Raw genomic sequence first — 24,553 nt, forward strand, 5'->3', positions numbered from 1 at the left:
AATAACATTGAATGTAAATGGCCTAAACTCATCAATCAAAAGACATAGACCTGCAGATTGAATTAAAATCCAAGACCAGGGGCTGGGGATGTGGCTCAAGTGGTAGTGTGCTCACCTGGCATGCATGCAGCCCGGGTTCAATCCTCAGTACCACATATAAACAAAGATGTTATGTCCGCTGAAAACTAAAAAAAAAAAGAATTAAAATTAAAAAAAAATCCAAGACCAAAATATGCTATCTCCAAAAGACTTACCTCATAGACAAAGATATCCACAGACTTAAGGATGGGAAAAAACATTTCATTCACATGGATCTCATAAATAAGCAGGGGTTTCTATCCTCATATCAGATAAAGTGGACTTCAAGCCAAAGTTAATCAGAAGGGACAAAGAAGGACATTTCATGCTGCTTAAGGGAATTATAAATCAACAAGACATAACAATTATAAATATTTATGCACCAAACAGTGGACCATTTAAATACATCAAACAGACCTTCTCAATTTTCTAGAATCAAATAGACCACAACACAATAATACTGGATGGCTTTAGCATACCTCTCTATCTCCTACCACTGGATAGATCCTCCAAACAAAAACTAAATAAAGAAGCCATAGAAATAAAAATATATAATTAATAATTTAGACAACAATATATAGAGAATATTTCATCCATCAACAAGTGAATATACTTTCTTCACAGCAGCACATGGATCCTTCTCTAAAATAGACAGTATCTTGGGCCACAAAGCAACTCTTAGCAAATACAAAAAAAACAGAGATAATAACTTGCATTCCAACAGATCATGATGGAATTAAATTAGAAATCAACAATAAAACAAAAAATAGAAGCTACTCTACCACCTAAAGAATAAATAATATGCTATTGAATGATGAATGGATAGCAGAAGAAATTAGGGATGAAAAAAATATTTACGGGTAAATGAGAATAGTGATACAACACATCAAAATCTCTGGGACACTATGAAGGCAGTGCTAAGATAAAAGTTTATTGCATTAATCTCATTCCTTTAAAGAATAGAAAGTCAACAAATAAATAACCTAGCGTTACATTTTGAAGCCCTAGAAAAAGAAGAACAAATTAACACCAAAAGCAGTAGAAAACAGGAAATAATTACATCAGAGCTGAAATTAAAACAAAAGAAATAATCCAAAATATTGACAAAACACAAAGAAAGTTATTTGAAAAATAAATAAATAAAATTGATAAGCCCTTAGCCAAGCTAACAAAGATTAAGAGAAAACTCAAATTACTAAAATCCATGATGAAAAAGGAAATATCTCATAGGACACAAAGGAAATATAGATGATAATCAGAAACTATTTTGAAAATTTATGCTCTAATAAAATAGAAAGAAGACATCAATAAATTTCTGGAGACATAGGATCTACTCAAAATGAATCAAGAGGACATCGAAAATTTAAATGAATAAATTTCAAGCAGTGAAATTGAAGATGTCATCAAAAGCACAGGACCAGATGAATTCTCAGTGGAGTTCTACTAGACCTTCAAAGAAGATCTAGTAGAACTTCCAACCTTCCTCAAATTATTCCATGAAGTAGTAAAGGAGGGAGCACTTCCAAACTCATTCTATGAAGCTAATATCACCCTGATACCAAAACCAGACAAAGACACATCAAAGAAAGAAAGCTTCAGACCAATATCCCTGATGAACATAGATGCAAAAATTCTTAATAAAATATTGGCAAATCGTGTACAAAAACATATTTAAAAGATAGTGCACAGTGACCATGTAGGATTAATTCCAGGGATCAAGGTTGGTCAACATATGGAGGTCAATAAACATTATTCGTCACATCAACAGACTTAAAGACAAGAATCATATGATTATCTACATAGATGCAGAAAAAGCATTTGACAAAATACAATATCAATTCATGTTCAAAATACTAGAAAAACTAGGGATAGTAGGAACATACCTCAACATTGCAAAAACCATCTATGCTAGACTCAGGGCCAACATCATTCTAAATGGAGAAAAATTGAAAGAATTTTTTCTAAAAACTGGAACATGACTGGGATACCCTCATTCACCACTTCTATTCAACATAGTCTTGGAAACCCTAGCCTGAACAACTAGACAGAAGAAAAAAATTAAAGGAATGCAAATAGAAAAATAAGAACTCAAACTATCCCTATTTGCCAGTGACATGATTCTATATTTAGAAGACCCCCCAAAACAAAATTTCCACCAAAAAACTCTAGAACCCATAAATAAATTCAGCAAGGAAACAGGATATAAAATTAACCCATAGTTCAATAGCATTCCTACATATCTGTGATGAATCAACTGAAAGAAAAATTAGAAAAACTATTCCATTCACAATAGCCTCAAAAAAATGTTTGGGAATCAATCTAACAAAAGAGGTGAAAGTCCTCTACCATGACAACTATAGAACTCTAAAGGAAGAACTTGAAGAAGACATTAGAAGATGGAAAGATCTACCATGTTCTTGGATAGGCAGAATTAATATTGTCAAAATGGCCATACTACCAAAAGCAGTATACAGATTTAATGCAATTCCTATTAAGTTTCTGATGACGTTTTTCATAGAAATAGAAAAAGCAGTCATGAAATTCATTTGGAAGAATAAGAGGCCCAGAATAGCCAAAGCAGTACTGAGTGAAAAAAATTGAAGCAGGTGGCATCACAATACCAGACCTTTAATACTACTCCAGAGCTATAGGAACAGAAATGGCATGGTATTGGCACCAAAACAGACATAAGACCAATGGTACAGAATAGAAGACACAGAGACAAACCCACATGAATGCAGCTATGTCATACTAGACAAAGGCACCATAAACAGACATTGAAAAAAAAAGCCTCTTCAACAAATGGTGCGGGGAAAACTGGAAATCCATATGTAACAAAATGAAATCAGATCTCTATATCTCATCCACTGCAAAACTCAACTCAAAGTGAATCAAGGATTTGGGCATTAGACAAGAGACCCTATGCCTCCTGGAAGAAAAAGTAGGCCCAAATCTCCATCATGTTGGCTTGAGGAATGAATCCCTCAATATGACTCCTAAAGTACAAGAAGTAAAACTAGGAGTCAATAAGTGGGATGGGATCAAACTAAAAAGCTTCTTCCAGCAAAGGAACCAATCAAGAACTTGAAGAGAGAGCCTACAGAATAGGAGAAAATATTTGCCACATATGCCTCAGATAGAGCGTTAATCTCCAGAATAAATAAAGAAATTTTAAAAAACTTAACACCAAGAAAAAAACAAAAACAAATAGTCCAATCAATAAATGGGCAAAGAAACTAAACAGACACTTCACAGAAGAAATATGGTGAGTCAACAAACATATAAAAAACGGTTCAACATCTCTAGCAATTAGAGAAATGAAAATTAAAACTACACTGAGATTCCACCTCACTCCAGTCAGAATACAAGTGACAATCACATTGGTGAGGGTGTGGGGGAAAGGTGCACTCATTCATTGCTGGTGGGACTGCAAATTGATGCAACCACTCTGTAAAGTGATATGGAGATTCCTTAGAAAACTTGAAATGGAACCACCATCTGACCCAGTTATCCCACTCCTCAGGATGTACACAAAGGACTTAAAATCAGCATACTATAGTGACGCAGCAGCCACATCAATGTTTATAGCAGCTCAATTCGCAATAGCTAGGCTACACAACCAACCTAGGTGCCCTTCAACAGATGATTGGAGAAAGAATATGTGGTACATATACACAGTAGAATATTACTTAGCCAAAAAGGAGGAATGAAATTATCACATTTACTGGTAAATGGATGGAACTGGAGACTATCAGTAAACCAATCCCCAAACCAAAGGCCAAATGACCTCTGTCTGATATGTGGATGCTAACTCACAATAGGCAGGGGGAGGGAGGAGTGGAGGTTCACTGGTTTGGACAGTGGGGACCAGGGGAAGAGGAAGAGAGGATGGGAATAGGAAAGACAGTAGAAAGAATTGGAATTTAACTTTCCTATGTTCATATAGGAGTAAAAGACCAGTGTGACTCCACATCATCTGCAACCACAAAAATGAGAAGTTATACTCCATGTATGTATGTCAAAATACATTCTACTCTCATGCATAAGTAAAAAGAACAAACAAAAAATTTAGACCGTTGTTACAGTTAAAAATTTGCCACTTTGACTGTTTTCCTGGCCTCTATGTAATTTATTTCTCCTCTGATCTTTATTAACTTCCTCCTTCTGCTAACTTTGAGCTTTGTTTGTATTTCCTAGCTCTTTGAGATATAAAGTTAGTTGAAATCTTTTGTCTTAATGCACGTGTTTATTTATTGTGCTATGTGGGCATTATCTGAAACCTTCTTTTGCTGCTTCTAGCTTGTATTATATTTCCATTTTCATTTGTCTCAAGATATTTTTCTTTCCCTTTTGATCTCTGCTTTGATCCATTGGTTTTTCAGGAGTTTGTTGTTTAATTTCCAAATGTCTCTGAATTTTCCATTTTCCCTCATGTTATTGATCCCAGTTTTGTGTTGTTGGGGTTGGAAAAGATGTTGGATATGGCTTCTGTCTCCTCAAGTTTGTTAAGATGTGTGCTGTGGCCTAGCTGTGATCTATCCTAGACACTTTTCCTGAGTACGTGAAAGAATGTGTCTTCTGATGTCAAAGGGAAGTCCATTTGGTTATAGTGATGTCTGGTAAGTCCATTTGGTTATAGTGATGTTTACGTTCACTATTGATTCTGTCTGGATGAGCTACCGGTCGTGGAAGATGGGGTATAAGAATCCCCTACTCTTGGTGTATTTCTACATATTTCTCCATTCAACTCTGTTCAAATTTGACTCTCTCAGTACTTAGGTGCTCAATATTGAGTGCATGTGTCTGTATAATTGTTATATCCTCTTAATTAACACCTCATCATTACATCGTGGGCTTGTCTCTTGTGACAGTTTCTGTCTAGGTATATATCCCTTACAGTTTGAATCATGATGTCCCCACCAAATCTATATGTGGAAATCCCCACTGCTAAGGGGAGGGTATTCTGTAGTCAGGCTTTGGGGAGATGTACAAGTCAGCTTCTATCACTATGACGAAAATCCGAGGCAATTCAATTATCAGAAGAAAAATTTATTTAGCTTATGGTTCTGGGGTCTATTGCTTTGGGCCTCTGGAGAGGACACTAGATGGCAATGGCAAGGAGGACGTGGTAGAGCAAGCTGCTAACAGCATGACCCAGGAAACAGAAAAACTGGGAGACTGGGGTTCTACAGTCCCCATCCAGAGTACCCAAGGACCTCCCTAGTCCCCAGCTCTCATGGTTTCACCACTTGCCAATAGTGTGTTCTTGGGGACCAAGTCTTTAACACATGGACTTTTGGAAGACACTTGTCCAAACCACAGCAGGTGATCAGGTCCTGGGGGTGGGGACCTCATGAATGGGGTTACTGCCCTCATGAAAGTACTGACAGAATCTCTCCCCCTTCTAGTATGTGAGGTTAGATTGGGAAGGCCACTCTCTGTATGAAGTGGGCCCTCATCGGACAGTGGATCTGCTGATGCCTGGACTTCCCTACCTCCAGACCCGAGAGAAGTAAAGTCCTGTGTTTAGGACCCACTCGTTTCATCTTGCTACAGCGACCTGAACAGACCAAGACGGGGAAGTGGCTTTGGAACTGGACAGTGAGCAGAGACTGGAAGAGTTTGGAGGTACGAGCTACACTGCCACGAATGGACCATCAAGGGTGATTCCTGTGAGGGGTCAGAACAGAAGAGGAGAGGTTTAGAGTAAGTTTCAATTTTTTGAGAGAACACTTAGGTACTCATAAAAAATATATTGGAGAGTCTTCAACAGAAAAGAGGAACCTGTGATTGGACAATGGGAGAGAGGCCATTACTGTACAAGTGGCAAAGAACTGAACTGAATCATGTTTGTGTTCTAGTGCTTTGTGGAAGGTAGAATTTGTGAGCAATGAAATTGGGTATTTGGCTAAGGAAAATTTTAAGCAAAGTGTCGGAGCTTTGGTTTGACTTCACTTCCTGCAGTAAAATATGAGAAGAGAGAAATGACTTTCAAGATGGAGTTAATAAAAAGGGAATGAATGTTAAATTCAGAAAATTCTCAGTCTACCTGTACTGAAATAAATAAGATGGTCTGTTCAGGGGAGAACAAGGGTAGAGCTGAGCAACCATTTGATAAAGAGGTTACTCTGAGTTTCCCATCTCTGTGGAGGCCAGGTGCTCTTCATTAAGACAGGCTGATTAGTTGGCCATCTAAACAGAGCCCAGGACTTACTGCACGAGAAAAGGGAAGAGTAACCCCAAAGACATTTCAGAAATCAGGGCTGCCTGTGCCTTCCAAACCTAGATGCTACAAAACTGGAGACATGAATGCCCAGAGAGGCCTCATATTGAAGGCTGTGCTCCTCATAAGCCACAGCTGTGCTCTGGGCTGCCCCATGTGCAGCCCCATTAGGCTACAGCATGGTGTGTGCTGCCCCAGCGGAAAGTACTGACAAAAATCTATGTAGGGGTGAGGCTTTCCAAAGCTGGGCAGCGGCAAATCTTCAGAGGCAGGGCTGCTGATATTAAGGGTCCAAAAGACAAGACCCTGGGGGGAAGGTGGCTCAGTCGTGAGCACTTGTCTGGCCTGCGTGAGGCCCTGGGTTCCATCCCCGGTACTGCAAAAACAAACAAACAAACAAAAAAACAAACAACAACAAAAAACAAACAAACCCTCCATGTCAGTGGGCTTGAGGGGCAAAGTATCAAATCAGAGGAAATAATTCTTGGGATTTAAGATTTTGTACTTGCTTGAGAATGATTACACTTTTCCTTTTTTCCAGAATGGGAATGTCTATTCCATGCCTGCCCACCATTATATTTTGGATGTGTGTGACATATATGATTTCACAAGTTCACAACTGGAAAGCAGCTTACCTCAGAATTAATTGTAACTTCTCACACCCAGATCTGATTTGCATGAGAATTTATGAAAGGAGGACATGTATTTGGGAAGCCAGGACCTGCACTATGGTTGAATGTTTACATCCCCTCCAAATTCATAAGTTAAAATTCTCCCTCCCAAGGAGGTACTATTAGGAGGTTGATTCTCAGGGAGGTGATCAGGTCCTGGAGGCAGAGAGCTAATGAATGAGATTGGTTCCCTTAAAAAAGAGTTATGAGGGGGCTGGGGATGTGGCTCAAGTGGTAGTGTGCTCGCCTGGCATGCGCAGGGCACTGGGTTCGATCCTCAGCACCACATAAAATAAATTAAAGATGTTGTGTCCACCGAGAACTAAAAAAAATAAAATAAAAATATTTTTAAAAAAAGAGTTACGAGGGACTCTGTGTTCCTTCTTCCGAGTGAGGCTAGTGAGGTGGTGACTGTCTAGGAGGAAGCAGGACCTCACCAGATCTGAATGTTCCAGTGCCTGGATCTCACACTTCCCACCCTTCACGTTTGTGAGAAATAACTCTGTTGTTTATAAGCTGCATCATTCACGGTATGTTGTGAAAGCAGCCCAAATGGACTGAGACAACCTACTAGGCATCAAAGACACATCTGCACTCCCAAGTTCATTGCAGCATTTAGACCGCCCAAGTGCATGCATTCAGATGAATGGAAAGGGTGATGTGGCATGCATATGTGTCTGTGCACGCTGTACCATACAATATTATCTAGGATTTTAAAAGGATATTTTTTAACTCAGTGTTCCTAAAGGAAGAGAACCAACAGGAGGTATGATCATAAAAAGCGGATTTATTTGATTGGCTTACACAACCAGAAGCTGGATAGTTCACAATGGCCATCTGCAGGCTGGAGAGCTAGAGGAAGCAGTAGCTGCGCAATATAAAGCCTCACAACAAAGGTGTCAACAATGCTAACCCAGTCCAAGACCGAAGGCTTCTGGAGAATCAGTGGCATAGTCCACTTTGGAAGAGTGAAGGAGCAAGAGTCTGATATCCTCAGATGATCGCAGCAGCAATCGAGAACCTAGAAGAACATAAGAAGAACAGAGCTTGCATCTGCCGCTGCTTCCATATTCTTCCAACCTTTATTCCATCCAAGTCTCCAGCCTATTGGATGATGCTGCCCATCTGAAGGAGGGTCTCCTCTTTAGTTTGCTATGCCACATGCCAATCATTCTTAGACACACCCTCATTTGACACACACCGAAGCCTCTTAATCTTCCACATCTCTTAAAACAATCAAGTTGACAATTCAAATCAACTGTTGCAGATATCCTGTCATTTGCAATAATATGGATAAACTAGAGGACATTATGCCAAGTGAATTGAGTTAAACACAAACACTGCATAGTCTCACATATACATGGAATCTGAAAAGTCAAAATCATAGAGGCCAAGAGTACAATGTTAGTTTCCAGGGACTAGAGATTTGTGGAAATGGGGAGATGTTCATCACAGAGCACACATGTTCAATTATGCAGGAGGAATCAGTTCAGGAGATCTAAAGTACAACACAGTTACTATAGTTATCATGCCATCTTGTTTTTTTTTTTAATTTGCTAAGAAAATAGACTTTAGATTGTTTTCACTGCACTAAAAAGAAGAGCTACATGAGGTGACAGGTGTATTAACTACCTTGAATCAATAATTTCACAAGGTATATATATGTCAAAACATCACACTGTACACAGTAAATATATGCAATTTTTATTTGTCAACTATATCTCCATAAATCAGGAGATGGGAAATATTGTCGAAGTCATCTTTGAAAACATAACAGTAATTCACTACAGTAACAAATGGTACTAAATTAAAAGGAAAGAATGAAAATTACATTACTTCCAAAACGTATGCCATACTCTTGAAATTGTCTTCCAAATCACATCTAACACATCTTTGAATATATTCTTCTCAGCTTCTGCCATTATATTTCTAATTTTTTCTTCATATCTCTTCATTATTAATTTTATTTGTTCCTCCTTTTCTTTCTCTAGCTTAGTAACACATTCCTTTTCTATTAGTCGGATTTCATTATCTCGTTCTTCGGCATAAATTTTCTTCAGAATCTCTCGACGCTTTTGCAGCTTTTCCTCCATGTTCTCATATATGCGGTGAGAAAAGTAAGCCCCTCCATTGTTCTCCACCATCTTATCTATCAGCTCCACCAGCATCTGCACTTGAACTTCCTTCTCGACCTTGTCTGCTTTGTTGCTAATGGCAAAATAGCGGTTCCCGCACTCCTTGATGATGCTTCTTAGGTTCACATCCGCACTTTCCAGGAAGCTATCAAGGCTACAGCCCTCCAACTCTTCCTTGCGAGTGAACAAGACTATCATGTTCTTTGTGACTTCCGGCCCAAAGACTGTCTTGATCAATGCAACAGTGTTCTGATCTTTCCTTGTGTAGCGGCCCAGCTGCATGACCATGATGATGGCGTGAGGTCCTGGGCAGGAGTAAAGGACACACCGACTGATCTCTTCACACATGGTGTTCAGACTCTCCTTGGTGTCAAAGAGCCCTGGAGTATCGACAACAAGAAGCTGTCCTCCCTTCCATGCTCGGGTTGCTCTTTGACAGGTCCTGGTCACAGATTGGGCAGAAATCTTAGATTCAAATATTTTTTCCCCAAGGATGGTGTTTGCCGAGGCACTTTTCCCACTTCCAGTTCTCCCGACCAGAACAATTCTCAGAGTGTCATTTTGGTGGTCAGCCATCTTCCTGGAGAGAGGCCCTGGAGCTTGGGCACACACAGAGCTGAAAGAGTGAAAGGAGAGGAAAACGTCAGCTTAGCTCTATGGGGACGATTCCCCATCCCCTTTTCTTCTCTTCTTCCCCCACTGAAATTTGGAAATATTCCATCATCCTTATTTATCCCAGTAGATAAAAAGATGAAATGGTCCGTTTACTGTGGAAGAAATAAAAGAAAAATAAAGAGTCCCCCACAAGAGAGTACCTGGTCCGGATGATTTCATGGGGAGGCCTGTGAAACGGACAAATCTGATCATCTCAATGCTACTTAAACTGCTCCTGATTATATAAAAAGAAGGGTGCCCCCCACCAGCCCACATGCCAACATAGGGACTAGTGCTCATGTGCCCCTGCCCCGATGCTGTCCTGCATAAGGTATGTGCACCTGCATCCCTACCCTGCCACTTGCCTCAGTGCCAAAGCCAAGACTGAGAGAAAGCTCCTGGGCTCCAATTTCTACTGCCACTGCCACCAGTTACAGACAAAGAAGCTGTGGGGAAGCTATGCTGTGCTGTCCAACTAGAACCACAGCCAAAGTAGTGACCACACTGACAGCTAAAATACATCTTCAGGTCGATGCTTGTTACAACGAAAGCCATCCTTTAAAAATAATAGAAACAACTGATATACCAGATATGCAAATATGATCCTACAGACAGAAGAAATGGAGAAAAGCAAAGTAACATGATTCCTTCCCAGGAACACAATGACTCCTCAGCCAGAGACCCCAAAGAATGATATTGATGAAATGCCTGATAAAGAATTTGAAAGAGCTGGGTTCACTTGCACACCTCAGTAATCCCAGCTGCTCGGGAGACTGAGACCAGAGAATTGCGAGTTCAAAGCCAGCCTCAGCAATGGCGGGGTGCTAAGCAACTCAGTGAGATCCAGTCTCTAAATAAAATACAAAATAGGGCTGGGGATGTGGCTCAGTGGTCCAGCACTCCTGAGTTCAATCCCTGGTACAAAAAAAAAAGAATATGAAAAGAATGGTTATAATGAAATTCCATGAGATACAGGAGAATACCTACAGTCAGTTCAGTAAATTTAAGGAATTTAGCAAAGAGATGGGAATCTTGAAAAAGAACCAAGCAGAAATATTGGAAATGAAGAGCTCAGCAAGTTGCAAAATACAGCTGAAAGCCTCAGCAACACACTACATCAATCAGGAGAATTTATGTAATCCCAACTACTCAGGAGTCTGAGGCAGGAGGATCACAAGTTCAAGACCAGCTCTGGCAATTTAATGAGACATGTCTCAAAAGAAATCATAAATAAAAAATGTCTAAACTTGAAATCAGGTATTTTGAAATAGCCCAACCAGACAAAAAAGAAAGAAAAATCATAAATAATGAATACATCCTCCAAACCTTGGGACACCATTAAGCAACTAGTCACATGTTGAAAGTACCTAAATGGGAAGAAAAGGAGAAAGGCATAGAAAATCTATTCAATGAAATAATAGTTGTAACTTTCCCTCATCTTGTGAAAGATATGGACATCCATGTACCAAAGACCCACAGGACTCCAAATAGACATGACCAGAAAAGATTCTCAATAGGGCACACAGTCAAAGTCAACCTGTCAAAAGTACAAGACAAAGAAAGAATTCTAAAAGCTGCAAGAGGAAACAGCAAGTTCACCTTACAGGCCCAGAGGGAAATAAAATGACATATTCCAACTTCTGAAAGAAAATCACTGTCAACCAAAAGCACTATACCCAGAAAATCTAGGTTTGGGAAATGAAGGAGCAACAAAGACTTTTCAAGACAAGCAAAACTGAAGGAATTCATCACCACGAGGCCAGTTTTCTAAAAGAAGCTGAAGGGAATCCTGTGTCTAGAAGCAAAAGAAAAGGAACTAATAGCATTAGTTATTCCTACAGAAGTATTAAAACCACTGAAAGAGCAGATGTCAGAAGGGGAAGAGAAAAGAAGCAGAAGTTATCAATAAAACAGACCACCAAGCCACCAAGTTGAGCAAGGGGCAAGAACAGAACAAAGTGTATTCAAAACCATTAAGCCCTTACCTGTCAGTAATGACCTTGAGTGTAAACAGAGTAAACTCCTCAAGTAAAAGACACTAGCTTCATAAAGGGGTACAAAATCACCATCCAGATATATGCTGCCTGTGAGAGACTCTTTCCACCAGTGAAGACACACAGACTAAACGGGATAGATAGAAAAATATATTCCCATGCAAACAAGAACCAAAAACGAATAGTAGAAGCTAATTTTATATCAGGCAAAATAAAGAAGACAACGATAAAGAAGCAACAGAGGTGATTCACCATGATCAAGTGGAATTTATCCCAGGATTCAAGAATTACTCAACATACAGAAATCAATAAATGTAATACAGCACATCAATAAATAAAAAACAATATGTAAGGAACTAAAATAACAAAGGAACAATCTGATTTTAAATGGGCAAATGATCTGACTAGACTTATATAAAAAAAGAAATACAAATGATGAACAAATAGATGAAAAAATGCTCAATATCCTTATTCACCAGGGAAATGCAAACAAAAACCACAATGCAAAATCATTTCCCTCCAGTTAGAGTGACTACTATCAATTAGACAAAAAGAACAAGTGTTGGTAAGGATGTGGAGAAAAAGGAACTCTCACACGCTGTTGGTGGAAAGGTAAATTAATACAGCCATTCTGGAGAAGAGTAGGAGGGTCCTCATAAAACTAGAATAGTCCACCATATGGTCCAGATGTTGTACTTCTGGGTGTGTATCTGAATAACATAAAATCAATATACAAAAGAAATACCAGCACTATCATGTTTCTTACACCACAGGTCACAATAGGCAGGATTAAAATCCTAACCTAGCCAGGTGTGGTGGTGCACACCTGTAATCCCAGCAGCTCGGGAGACTGAGGCAAGAGGATCACAAGTTCAAAGTCAGCCTCAGCCATTTAGTGAGGCCCTAAGCAACTTAGCAAGACCATGTCTAAAAATAAAACAATAAAAAAGGGCTGGGAATGTGGCTCAGTGTTTAAGCAATGCTGGGTTCAACCACTAGTATGAGGAGAGAAAGGAAGGAAGGAAGGAAGGAAGGAAGGAACGAACGAACGAACGAACGAATGAACGAAGAAGGATGGGGGAGGGAGAGGGAGGAAGGGAGGGAGAAAGAAAGAAAAAAAGGGAGAAAGACAACAAGGAAAACACCGAGGTCCCTATGAATGGATGAATGAATGAAGAGAATGTGGTATAGATGTACAATGAAATATTACTCAGCCATAAAAGGGGGAAACCTGACATTTGCATGAAAATGGATAGACCTGGAGGACATTGTTAAGTGAAATAAGTCAGACCCAGAAAGATAAGTGCTGCATGTCCTCTCTCATAGGTGAGAAATTAAAAGTCAGCCTGAATGTGGACCAGTGACCCCTAAGGCTGGGGAGGTTGGGGACACAGAGCATAAGGAGAGGATGCAGAGTGGGGCCACCGAGGTGGACAGGAGGAATGAGTTCGAGTATTGTGCAGCACAGTGGGATGACTGTCGCTCCCAAAACCTCTTATGTGTTTTAAGAGGAAATAGAAGAGAGGAGTCCCAAGGCTCCAAGAAATGACAAGGAAGCCAGGCACAATGGTGCTCAGCCTGTGAGCCAACTGCCAGGCAGCTGAGGCAGGATTGCGGGGTCAAGCCCAGTCTGGACAACTTAGGGAGCCCCTGAATTTAAAAACAAAACACTAAAACCTGGTAGGAGGTGGCTGGGGATGAAGCTCAGTGGCAGAAATCTTACCTAACATGAGGAAGGCCCTGGGCTCTATCTCCACTACCATGAAAAATAAATGATAAAATAAAACAAAAAGGAGTTGGTGATGTAGCTCAGTGGTAGAGCAAAAAGAAATGATAAGGATTTGATAAGTACACATTGTATACATGTGTTGCAATATCATGCTGAAGCCCAAAATGTATACCATTATTTCATGTTAATCAAAAATACAAAGAAAGAAAAAATTTAATTCCTTCCATGAGGCAAGTATACTATTGATTCTAAGAGCTGGTAAAGATTTTACCAATAAAGAAGGCTACAGTTGTATCTCATTTAATACTCATGTAAAAATCCTAATGAGTTATTAGATGCCAAAAAATAATATACCATGATTGTGATTCAATGCAAAAATACTAGAATGGTTACTTATAAGACAATTGGCTGTTATAATACATCCCATAAATAGATTCAGAAGAAAATTACCTAGATGCAGAAAAGATATTTGACCAAATTTCACATTGATTCATGTTTAAAGCATTTTACCTAATAGTAAATTTGCAATTAATAGACACTTCTTTTAATATGATTTAACATACATACAAATTTCAAAAATTTTATTATCATTTTTTTCTTCTGGAAGTTAAAAAATTCATTATAAAGTTCATTTGGATGAAGAAAAGTGAGTTATCCTGAACATCAGAAAAGAAAAGTATGTCTATCTGACAGAAAATGATTCCAGTCTCTGTAATTCCAGCAGGAGGACGCTCGGGCAAGAAGAGTCACAGAGAAAATTGTCCGTCTGGTTTTCTTTTACATTGATCTAACCATACTAAGCTACATCTATATTCCATACGGCAGCATCTCTTTTCAAGATAAACAATTTTATAAGCAACACTGGGGTACCTATTTAATCTTGCAGAAAATGATTAAATTGCATTCATTTTCTCACACCACGGGACTTCCAAATAGGTTAGAAATGTAAAAATGTTAACTCGTTTTTCCCAAAGTGCCTTTTGAGAGATTCAAGATGGCAGAGTAGAGAAAGCCGCATTCCTAGTTGCTCAGTGACTGGGTATTCAAGCAGCAGAGTGCAGCTTCTCAGTGAGGTGGGTGAAGGAAGGATTTCACCAAAATTTAATACTGGACAGTCAGAATGTCTTAGAGACTCAGAAATTCAGGTGCGTTGAACAAAGAAGAAGGTTCACTGGAGCCAGGCTGGTTGTGGCAGTGGCAGGGCAGCTGTGGTGGCACTGGGTCACCAGGGAGGGGAGGGAGAACAGAGAGAGAAACACAGGGATCAGAGTCGGCATGGGAACCCCAGATCAGAAAAGCAGCAGGCACTTAGCTGAACCAGAGGCTGCACCTCAAGCTGGAGTCTGAACACTGCAGAGTTGCTCAGCTGCTGTGGAGAGCTGAGGCTGGGCCGTCCTGAGGAGGCCATGCTGCAGCTGCTGCTGTGGGAACCCTGGAGATCAGAGCAAACAGCCCCACAGTGCGCCACAGTGCCCCACAGTGCCCCAGCAGTGCCCCCCCCCATGGGGCCCAGGGAGTACCTAGCAGAATGAGAGTGAAGCAGGGAGACAGAAGAGTTCATCCAACAACAGCAGAATACACTTTCTTCTCACCTCTTTATCTCTCTGGGAACCTTCTCCAAGATATTTTAGACCACAAGGCAACGCTTAACAAATACAAAATAACTGTTATAATTCCTTGTATCTTATCAGATCAACAAAATTAGAAATTAACACCAAAAACCCTATGGGAAACGATATGAATTCATGAAGATTGAACAATACACTTTGGGGTTTTGTTTGTTTGCTTGTTTTGCTTTTCATACTGGAGATTGATTGAACCCGGGGGCATGGCACCACTGAGCAACATCCCCACCCCTTTTTAGTTTTTATTTTGAGACAGTATCTCATTAAGTTTCTTAGAGCCTCACTAATTTGCTGAGGCTGGTCTCAAATTTTCAGTCCCCCTGTCTCAAACTCCAAAATCACTGGGATTACAGGTGTGCACCAAAACATCTAGTTAGAATAATGCACTTTTGAATGATGAATGGATAATAGAACAAACTGGGAAAATCCAAAAATTCTTAGAATCAAATGAGAATAGTGACACAACATACTAGAACCTCTTGGTCATTCTAAAGGCTGTTCTTTTTTTTAAATGTTTATTTTTTAGATATAGATGGACACAATATTTTTATTTTTATTTTATTTTTATGTGGTGCTGAGAATCAAACCCAGTGCCTCGTACATGCTAAGCAAGAGCTCTACCTCTGAAGTTCTAAAAGGAAATTTATAGCTATGAACACCTACATAAGAAAAATCAGAATCATCCCAAATAAATAGCCTAATGATACATCTCAAGGTCCTCAAAAAAGAGAATGAAACAACTTCACAACCAGTAAAAAAAAAAAAAAAAAAAAAAAAGGAAATAATTAAAATCATAGCCAAAATCTATGAAATTGAGTAAAAAATTACAAAGGATCAATGAAACAAAGAACTGGTTCTTTGAAAATATAAACAAGATTGATAGAAACCTTAGCTAAAAGAGCAGAAGGAAAAAGAGAGGTGACCCAAACTATTAAAATGAAAGATGTAAAAAAGGAAATCACCACAGACATCACAGAAATCCAGTGGACCATTAGGGACTAAATTGAAAAAACTCCAAGAAATTAGAAAATCTAGAAGAAATGGATACATTTTAGTGCACATTCAATTTGCCAAGATTTAATTAAGAGGACATAAAAATGGAATAACTAGTAATGAGAAGCAGTAATAAAAAGTCTTCCAACAAAGAAAAGCCCCGGACCAGATGGATTCTCAGCTAAAGTCTACCAGACCATTAAAGAACTAATGTCAACACTCCTCAAATTATTGTGTGGAATAGAAAGGAATGGAACACACCTGAATTCATTGTATGAAGCCACACTGATACTCATACCCAAACCAGACAAGAACACATCAAGGTAAGAATACTACAGACCAAAATACTAGACTCTGATGAACGTGAATGCAAAAATATTTAATAAAATATTAGCAAAAAATATTCAACAACATCTAAGAAGGTTTTTCATTCTGACCAAGTTGGTTGTATCCCAGAGACACAAGAATGTTTTAACATATGCAAGTCAGTCAATGCAATTCATCAACTAAATAGAATTAAGAACAAAAAACTCAGTCACCTCAAATGCAGAGAAAACCTTTGACCAAATCCATCAATCATTCATGATAAAAGCACTGAAGAAACTGGGATAGAGGTGACCTACCTCAACATCATAAGACAAAACCCAAAGTGGGAGAAACCTGAAAGTATTTCCTTTAAAATCCAGGGCAAGATAAGCATGTCTCCTCTTACCACCCCTATTTAATATAGTGCTAGAAATCAAGTCAGAACAATTAGGCAAAAGAAGGAAAGAAAAGGAATAAAAATGGGAAAGGAAGAAGTCAAATTATCACTGTTTGCAAATAATATGATCCTTTAATGGGAAGATCCAAAAAATTCCCCAGAAGATGACTGGAGCTAATAAACAAATGAGCAATGTAGCCGGTTACAAAAGCAACAATACAAATATCAATAAGCTCTCCTATTTGCCAACTATGAATCTGCTGAGAAAGAAATAAGGAAAACAATCCCATTCACAGTAGCCTTAGGGAAAAAATAAAACTAGGAATAAATCTACCCAAGGAGGTGAGAGAACTCTACAATGAAAACTATAGAATACTGAAGAAATTTAAGAAGACCCAAGAAGATGGAAAGACCTCCCACGTCCATTAATAGGCAAAATTAATGTTTTTAAATGTCTTCATTGAATGTTTTTAATGTTTTTATTTCCAAAAGCAGTTTACACATTCAATGCAGTCCTCACCAAAGTATCAACGACATTCTTTAGAGAACTAGAAAAAAGAGTCCTGAACCTCATTTGAAAAAATAAAAGACCCAGAATAGCCAAAGTAATTCTTGTTTGTTTGGTGCTGGGGATTGAACCCAGGGCCTTCGGCACCAGAGGCAAGCACTCTACCAACTGAGCTATCTCCCTAGCCCAAGCCAAGCTAATTCTAAGCCAAAAAAGCAATCTGGAGACATCACAATACCTGCCTTCAAATCATACTACAGCATTACAATAACAAAAACTGCATGGCACTGGCATAAAAACAGACGCCTGGATCAATGGCCCAGAAGTGATAATAACACAGAGACGAACATAACACGGATAGGGGCATCTGATCTTTGACAAAGGTGCCAAAAGCATACACTGGAGAATAGACAGCCCGTTTAACAAATGGTGCTGGGAAAACCCGTGATCCCTGTGCAGAAGAATGAAACTAGAGCCTTATCTCTCCCCCTGCAAAAAGATCAACTCAAAATGCATCAAATGCCCAGGAATTAGACCAGAACCCGTGCAACTCCAAGAAGAAAACACAGATCAACACTCCAAAATGTAGGCACAGGCAACGATTCTCATAGGACCCCTGAAGCTCAGGAGAGATTGCTAAGAGTTAGTAAATGGAAAGCAATCAAATTAAAACCTTCTGCACAGCAAACAAACAAACAAACAAAAAATGGTTAAGAATGGGAAGAGAGAAGCTACAGAATGGGAGAAAATCTTTGCCAGCTACTCTTCTGACAGAGGATTGATAGCTAGAATATATACAGAGCTCAAAAAACTTTACCCCCAAAAGTCAAGTAACTCAATTAATAAATGGGCAAATGAACTAAACAGACACTTCTCAAAAGAAGAAACTCAAATGGTCAACAAATACATAAGAGAGTGTTCAACATCAACAGCAATTACGGAAATGCAAATCAAAACCGCCCTGAGATTTCATTTCACTCCAGTCAGAATGGCAGTCATCAGAATACAAACAATAATAATTGCTCAAAAGGATGTGAAGAAAAAGGAAGACTCTAACACTGCTGGAGACCGTAAATTATCACAAACACTATGGAATTAGGATGGAGGCTCCTCAAAACACTAGGTGTGGAACCACCACATGGCCCAGCCAGGCCACTTCTGGGTATTTACCCTGAAGCATTAAACTCATCTCACCACAGTGATATCATGCATATCCATGTTTATGGCAGCACGATTCACAATAGCTGAATTACGGAACCAGCCCAGGTGTCCATCAATGCATGAATGGGTAAGGGAACTGTGGTCTATATGCACGATGGAATTTTATTCAGCCATAAAGAAAAATGAAATTACGTTATTTACAGGAAAATGGATGGAACTAGAGAGCATTATGTTAAGTAAGCCAAGCTCAGAAGGTCAATGGTTGTATGCTTTCTCTCATATGTGAAAGCTAGAGAGGAAAAAAGGAAAGAAGGAGTTGGAGGGGAGGGGTGCAGGGGACCTCATGAGAAAACAAAAGACCCAGAAACTTCATGAGATCGTTTCTCAAATTAAAAAAAAAAAAATTGTTAAAGGCTAGCGCAGAGTGGCTCAGAGGTAGAAAATGAAAAGGAAATCAGTTGAAGAAAGGGACCAAGGAGTAGGTGGGAGGGAGTGGGGGAGTGCTGGGAAAGGATATTGGCAGAATTACATTGTTACATTGTGTACATATTCTCATATATAAGAGCGTATTATCATATGTGAGAACTATACTGCACCAATTGAAAAAATGTGGAGAAGAAAGTTAACTCAGATTCTTTGCAACCTGGGGATGATGAAAATGTTTGTAATGTAAGACTTAAAATTGTATAAGCAAACACTGATAAATTGATTACATAAAAATAAAAAAAATAATAATGTAAGGCCAAAAAAAGTAGACAAATTAAAATACAAATGTAAAACTACAAAAAAATCTTCCTAAATTATATCAAAGAGATTTAAGTTTACTAATACACAAGGAATATCTAAACACAGAGAAAGAAAACATCAACAACTTCATTTTTAAAAATGGACAAGAAACTGCCAGTGAGGTGGCATACAACTGTAATCCCAGCTACTGGAGAGGCTGAGGCAGGAGTATCACAAGTTGGAGGCCAGCCTCAGCAACTTAATGAGATCCTTTCTCAAAATTAAACAAAATAAAAAATTTAAAGGGTAGGGCAGAGTGGCTCAGAGGTAGGGTACTTGCCTAGATTGTATGAGGCTGTGGCTTCACTCCGTAGTATAAAAGAAAGAAAAAAGCAAACAAGAAAGGAAGGAAGGAGAGAGGAAATAAAAATAAAAATTGAGCAAGAGATATAAGTAAATTTTAAAAGATTCGAAATGCATAGAAAATGCATAAATAGAGCAAAGCGAGTCTCCTCAGTCCTGCTATTTCTTCAGAACGGCTAATTCTCTGTCCACAGCAGCCCTCCGCCACCCACAGGTCACACTGCTAGGACACAGCTTCCATCTGCTGAGTGCTGGGAAAGAGTCTGAATGACCTGCGGAACCCACGGAGGGTCACCAAACTTGCTGGGATCCTGATTCTTTTTCAGTAAAAAGAAGGATTTCAACAGACAGTGTCTAAATGGACTTCCAGCCCCCCAATTCTACCTTGAGTGCACGGAACCTCCTGGGGAGAAACCAGGCAGGCTGTGTGGAGCGAACCCCACTGCCCAGAGCCTGCCCTGCCCAGCAAAAGTTCGCCCTGTGAATGTCTGGATGAAGGACACCATGCTAATAAATCTCCTTGCCTCCCCCGAGCCCCTGCCAGCCACCACCACCGGGAAGCACACTCCTAGGGTGCTGCTGGCGCTCAGTAGGGGGGAACCCTACCTCGCCCCCCTGCAGACCAGAGCCCACCCCGTGCAGACGCCCCTGACTGCCCCTCTCAGCTCCTTGGCTCCGGGTGCTCTTCACAGCCAGCCTCACCGTTAGAGTGTGTTGACAAGTTCTCAAGTTTTCTCCAAGACAGTTGCTTGAGTGGATGCCTCTGCTTCACCTGTGACAGAAATGTTTGCTCCCCCAAACCTCGGGGTCAGGAAACCCAATTGGGTGGAGCCAGTGAAAACACTCTTGCCTTTTTTTTTTTTTTTTTTTTTTTTTAGAGAGATAGGGAGAGAGAGAGAGAATTTTTTTTAATATTTATTTCTTAGTTCTCGGCGGACACAACATCTTTGTTGGTATGTGGTGCTGAGGATCGAACCCGGGCCCCACGCATGCCAGGCAAGAGCTCTACCACTTGAGCCACATCCCCAGCCCACACTCTTGCCTTTAAGGAAACAGAAATACTCTCTAAAATTGAGTGGGAGCTTCCGTTTTGCCAAGTTGAAATATTTTGTCTGTGTGCCTGCTATAACACCAAGATTTTCAAAGTTCTATTTTTTGTTTGAGGTCACATTGATTTTGCCCAACTGTAGACAAATGTCAGTGTCCTCAGCAGGTAGGCTAGGCTAGGCTGTGACACTCAGAGGCTGTGCGCATTTTCAACTTATGGTGTTTTCAACATGAGATGAGTTTGTCAGACATAACCGTACTGTAAGTTGAGGAGCATGTGTGTGTGTGTGTGTGTGTGTGTGTGTGTGTGTGTGTGTGTGTATAAACCCACATATCCATATATACACACATATATATACATTAAAAACTCAGAGCTTTTTCTGATGCTTGTTAGGTGCAGGACAGGCTGAGTAAGCTGTCTGCAGGGCATGCCAAACAAAGTTAGCCAAAGGATGACCTGACCACTCAAACCCTCTGTCTGGTTCTTTATGGACTATTTGCTTCAAGCCCAAAGGCCCAAGCCGCGGCTCAAGGCTGAACACTTAAACCCCCTTGTGCCAACAGGCAGCTTGCAGACCAGAGACCTCATTAGATTTGGGCTATAAAAACTCCCTCCTGCCGGGCCCTTCTCTCTCTTGCTTTCTCTGTCTCTCTTGCGCGCACTTTCCCCCATCCCCTCTCTCTCTCTTTGTCTCTTTTCTCCTCTGTTGCACTGCTGCAATAAAGCTCTCTTGGTCACTCTGAGTGTTGTGGTCACTTTTCTTTCAATGCTATGATGTAAGACAAATTCAAATTTAACTTATTAAGACATTGCAAAAATAATACCAGGAGATGAAAAGAATGGCATCCTGACTCTTACACAAATGCATTCAACTGTCAGGAAAAACTACTTAGGATATATTAAAAAATAGAAAATGTAAAAAAAACAAGTAAAGTAGTTATTGAGGTCAGCCTCAGGGTCACAGCTTCCTCTTCTGAAGTTCACATATTGTACACTTACATCACGGGTGCCCAAATATGTAAATAGAACCAAATAGCCTTCTAAAGAGGCAAAGGTGGAAAGCTTGTAAAATCTTTACTTCATGTCACCACACACTGCAGACAGCTTTGCCCTCCATCTCTGGAAAGCACTGCATCTTATTAAAACAAATATGAAATTTCTCGGTTACTGTTGGCTCCTGGTCCAGCAGCTCTTCCCCTGTGTGTCTAAAGACACTTCCCCCATAAGACTGAAAAAAGGCAGAAGCCACCAGCTCTTCCAGGAAACTCCTCCCTTCAGTCAAGCGTCTGTGTGGGGACAGACACTGCCCTGCCCCTGCCTGTCTTGGCAGGACTGGCAGATCACGGGTGAAGAAAGCAGTGGGGGATCAGCGGGGACATCCAACCTGCCACCTAGCACGGAGGCCTTAGTTCATTCCACGTTCAGCACAGCTTCCTTCCGGTTTCCTGCTCTGCTTTGGGGTATTGCTCAGGCTTCCTGGATTGTCCCTCTCCTTTCTCACCCAAATAGGGTCCGCATGAATAGGAAGATCTGGTGCCTGCACCCCTGGGACTATGACAAGGAATCTAGAGAGTTTGTAGCTCCACACCCATCGGTTTTTGATGAAGTAGTCTTTGGCTTCCCAGTTGCTCAGGAAAACTGTCTTCTGCAGCTGGGGTGGAGCAGACTGTAAGGAAAGAAAACGGTGCTGGGTGTGAAAGCACTCTTGAAGCTCGATCCCCCAAAGAAGCACTGACCCAACTCTCAACAGAGTTAAATGCCATGCCCAAAAGAGACCTTTACTGTCCTCCCCTCTGGTTCTTGTTGCTGTAGTAAGACAGCCACAGACATTCAGTCTCATTACGAAACAGGTCTCTGCTTTCTTTTAATGCTTGCCTGAAGACTCCGCTATAAGCTCCCAGACAGGACTGTGTCGTCAATAGAGAAGGACTCTCTTGGAGCTTCATGCAGAGAATTGTACTAGGTACTGTACTAGTCTTGGTCCTCTAGAGGAACAGGATTTTGTGATTTATTAGGTTGGCTTACAGGATCAGAAGACAGTTCCACATGGCCAACTGCAGGCTGAGCTGCCAAGAAACCCGTGACAGCTCAGTCCGAGAAGCTGGAGCCTCAGAGAAAGAGGGACAATGAGGCAGCCCCAGTCTGACTGAAGGCCTGCAGACCCCCTGGAGAATCGCTGATCCGAGTGGGCTTTGGAGTGAAGGGCCTGGAACCTGATGTGATCGCAGCGGCCATCCAAGCACCCTTTCAAGAAGAATCAAGCTTGTGTCTGCGTCAGCTTTCTCCTTCCTCCACATTTTGTCCCATCCAGGCCCCTAGCCTGCTGGACGGTGCCACCCACATTCAGGAAGGGTCTCCTCCCTCAGCTGGCTGTCCCATATGTCAATCATTTCTGAAAACACCCTGCATCTACAGTTCCAGAAGTGTCTCCGTCTTGGGCATCCATTGATCCAATGAAGTCCACAATCCAGATGAAGCCTCACAGTTATCCTCAGGTATTGTTCCTTCACAGATATCCTGAACTATGGGTTCTCCAGGGGGTCTGCAGGCCATCATTGGTCCCTCTTTCTCTGAGGCCCCAGCTTCTTGGACTGAGCTGCTGCTGACTCCTTGGCATCTCCAGCCTGCAGTTGGCCATGTGGAAGTGTCTAGGGACAGGTTTCCAAGATGGCAACACTTAGCCAACTTTCACGCTGTGCCAGTGAACTCAGCCTGGATTTCCAGGATTCTTTCCATCTGAAAGCAGATGTTCTTGAAATCAGATTACTGACCCAAGATCTGGTAGAATAAGAATTAATTACAAAGTATTGAATGAAACATTTAAGAAATATTCTTGTGGTTAGTTGTTTGGAATACTATTGGTATTATTTCTAGCAGTCTATATCTCACAATTAAGTAGACTATGTACTTAGAAACATACTTTGTATACAACCAGAGATATGAAAAATTGTGCTGTATATGTGTAATAAGTTGTAATGCATTCTGCTATCATTTATTTTTGAAAAAAATCAATAAAAAAGAAACTACTTATTATTGTGTGTTTTCCACTAGCTCTCAAAATTCAAAAACAAATACTTGTGCTGAGTCTTCTTATTTTTCAAGGTTATATAATCATATGTTCAGTATCAGATGGGCACAATGGTGCACACCTGTAATCCCAGTTACTCAAGAGGCTGAGGCAGAAACATCACAAATTCAAGGCCAGCTTCAGGGACTCAGTGAGACCCTGTCTCAAGATAAAAAGACCTGTGGATGTAGCTCAGTGGTAAAACATCTCTGGGTTCAACCCCCCAGTACCAAAAAATATCTATACTGTTTTAAGTGAAGATATAACCACACAAAGCAATTTTGCATCAACACTGTATCTAGAGTGTGATATTTGATGGACACTATGCCTATAATCTGAGTGGTTCAGGAGGCTGAGGCAGGATAATTGCACATTCAAAATCTTTCTCAGCAACATAGCAAAGCCCTAAGCAACTCAGTGAGACCCTCTTTCAAAATAAAATATAAAATATAAAAGTTATGGGGATATAGCTCAGGGGCTAAGTGCCTTTGGGTTCAATCCCTGGTACCATAAAAAAAAAAAAAATCACTCCTAAGGAACAGTGGTGATGTTACTGGTGGAGCTAATGCGTCCAAACCCCCATCACAAGAATATCAATGAGGCACCTGGCTTCCAGGGTCCCAGTCTATCAGGCATAAAGTCCACTCCATGGCAGACTTCAAGAAAAGGGAAATTCATGCAGATTTATCGAAACTGCATGCCAAATTTACTGGGGGAAAATCGTTTCTTTCCTATATTGTGATAGAAGAACAAATAAGAGAGTTTTTAAAAGCCTAATTCTAGATTTTGGAAATTTTGGAAAATCTCCAAATAGAAGTTAATTCTTTGTGCTTGGTAGTTACTTAATATTCTTTGTCGGGCCATAGCACCCACAC

At 40.3% G+C, this 24,553-nt stretch overlaps 1 protein-coding gene across 1 annotated transcript; it reads right to left on the reverse strand.

Annotated features, from left to right (window-relative positions):
- Positions 1-7,781: 7,781 nt before the first annotated feature.
- Positions 7,782-20,335, reverse strand: LOC144251760 (GTPase IMAP family member 7-like). The gene is made up of 2 exons (XM_077794509.1): positions 20,266-20,335; positions 7,782-9,723 (listed from the first exon to the last, which is right to left on the reverse strand). The coding sequence occupies exon 2, from the start codon at positions 9,681-9,683 to the stop codon at positions 8,805-8,807; it is 879 nt and encodes a 292-aa protein (XP_077650635.1). The 5' UTR covers positions 9,684-9,723; positions 20,266-20,335; the 3' UTR covers positions 7,782-8,804.
- Between the last annotated feature and the right edge of the window lie 4,218 nt (positions 20,336-24,553).

Source organism: Urocitellus parryii, unplaced genomic scaffold (genome assembly GCF_045843805.1).
Source record: "Urocitellus parryii isolate mUroPar1 unplaced genomic scaffold, mUroPar1.hap1 Scaffold_196, whole genome shotgun sequence".
Classification (NCBI taxonomy): domain Eukaryota; kingdom Metazoa; phylum Chordata; class Mammalia; order Rodentia; family Sciuridae; genus Urocitellus; species Urocitellus parryii.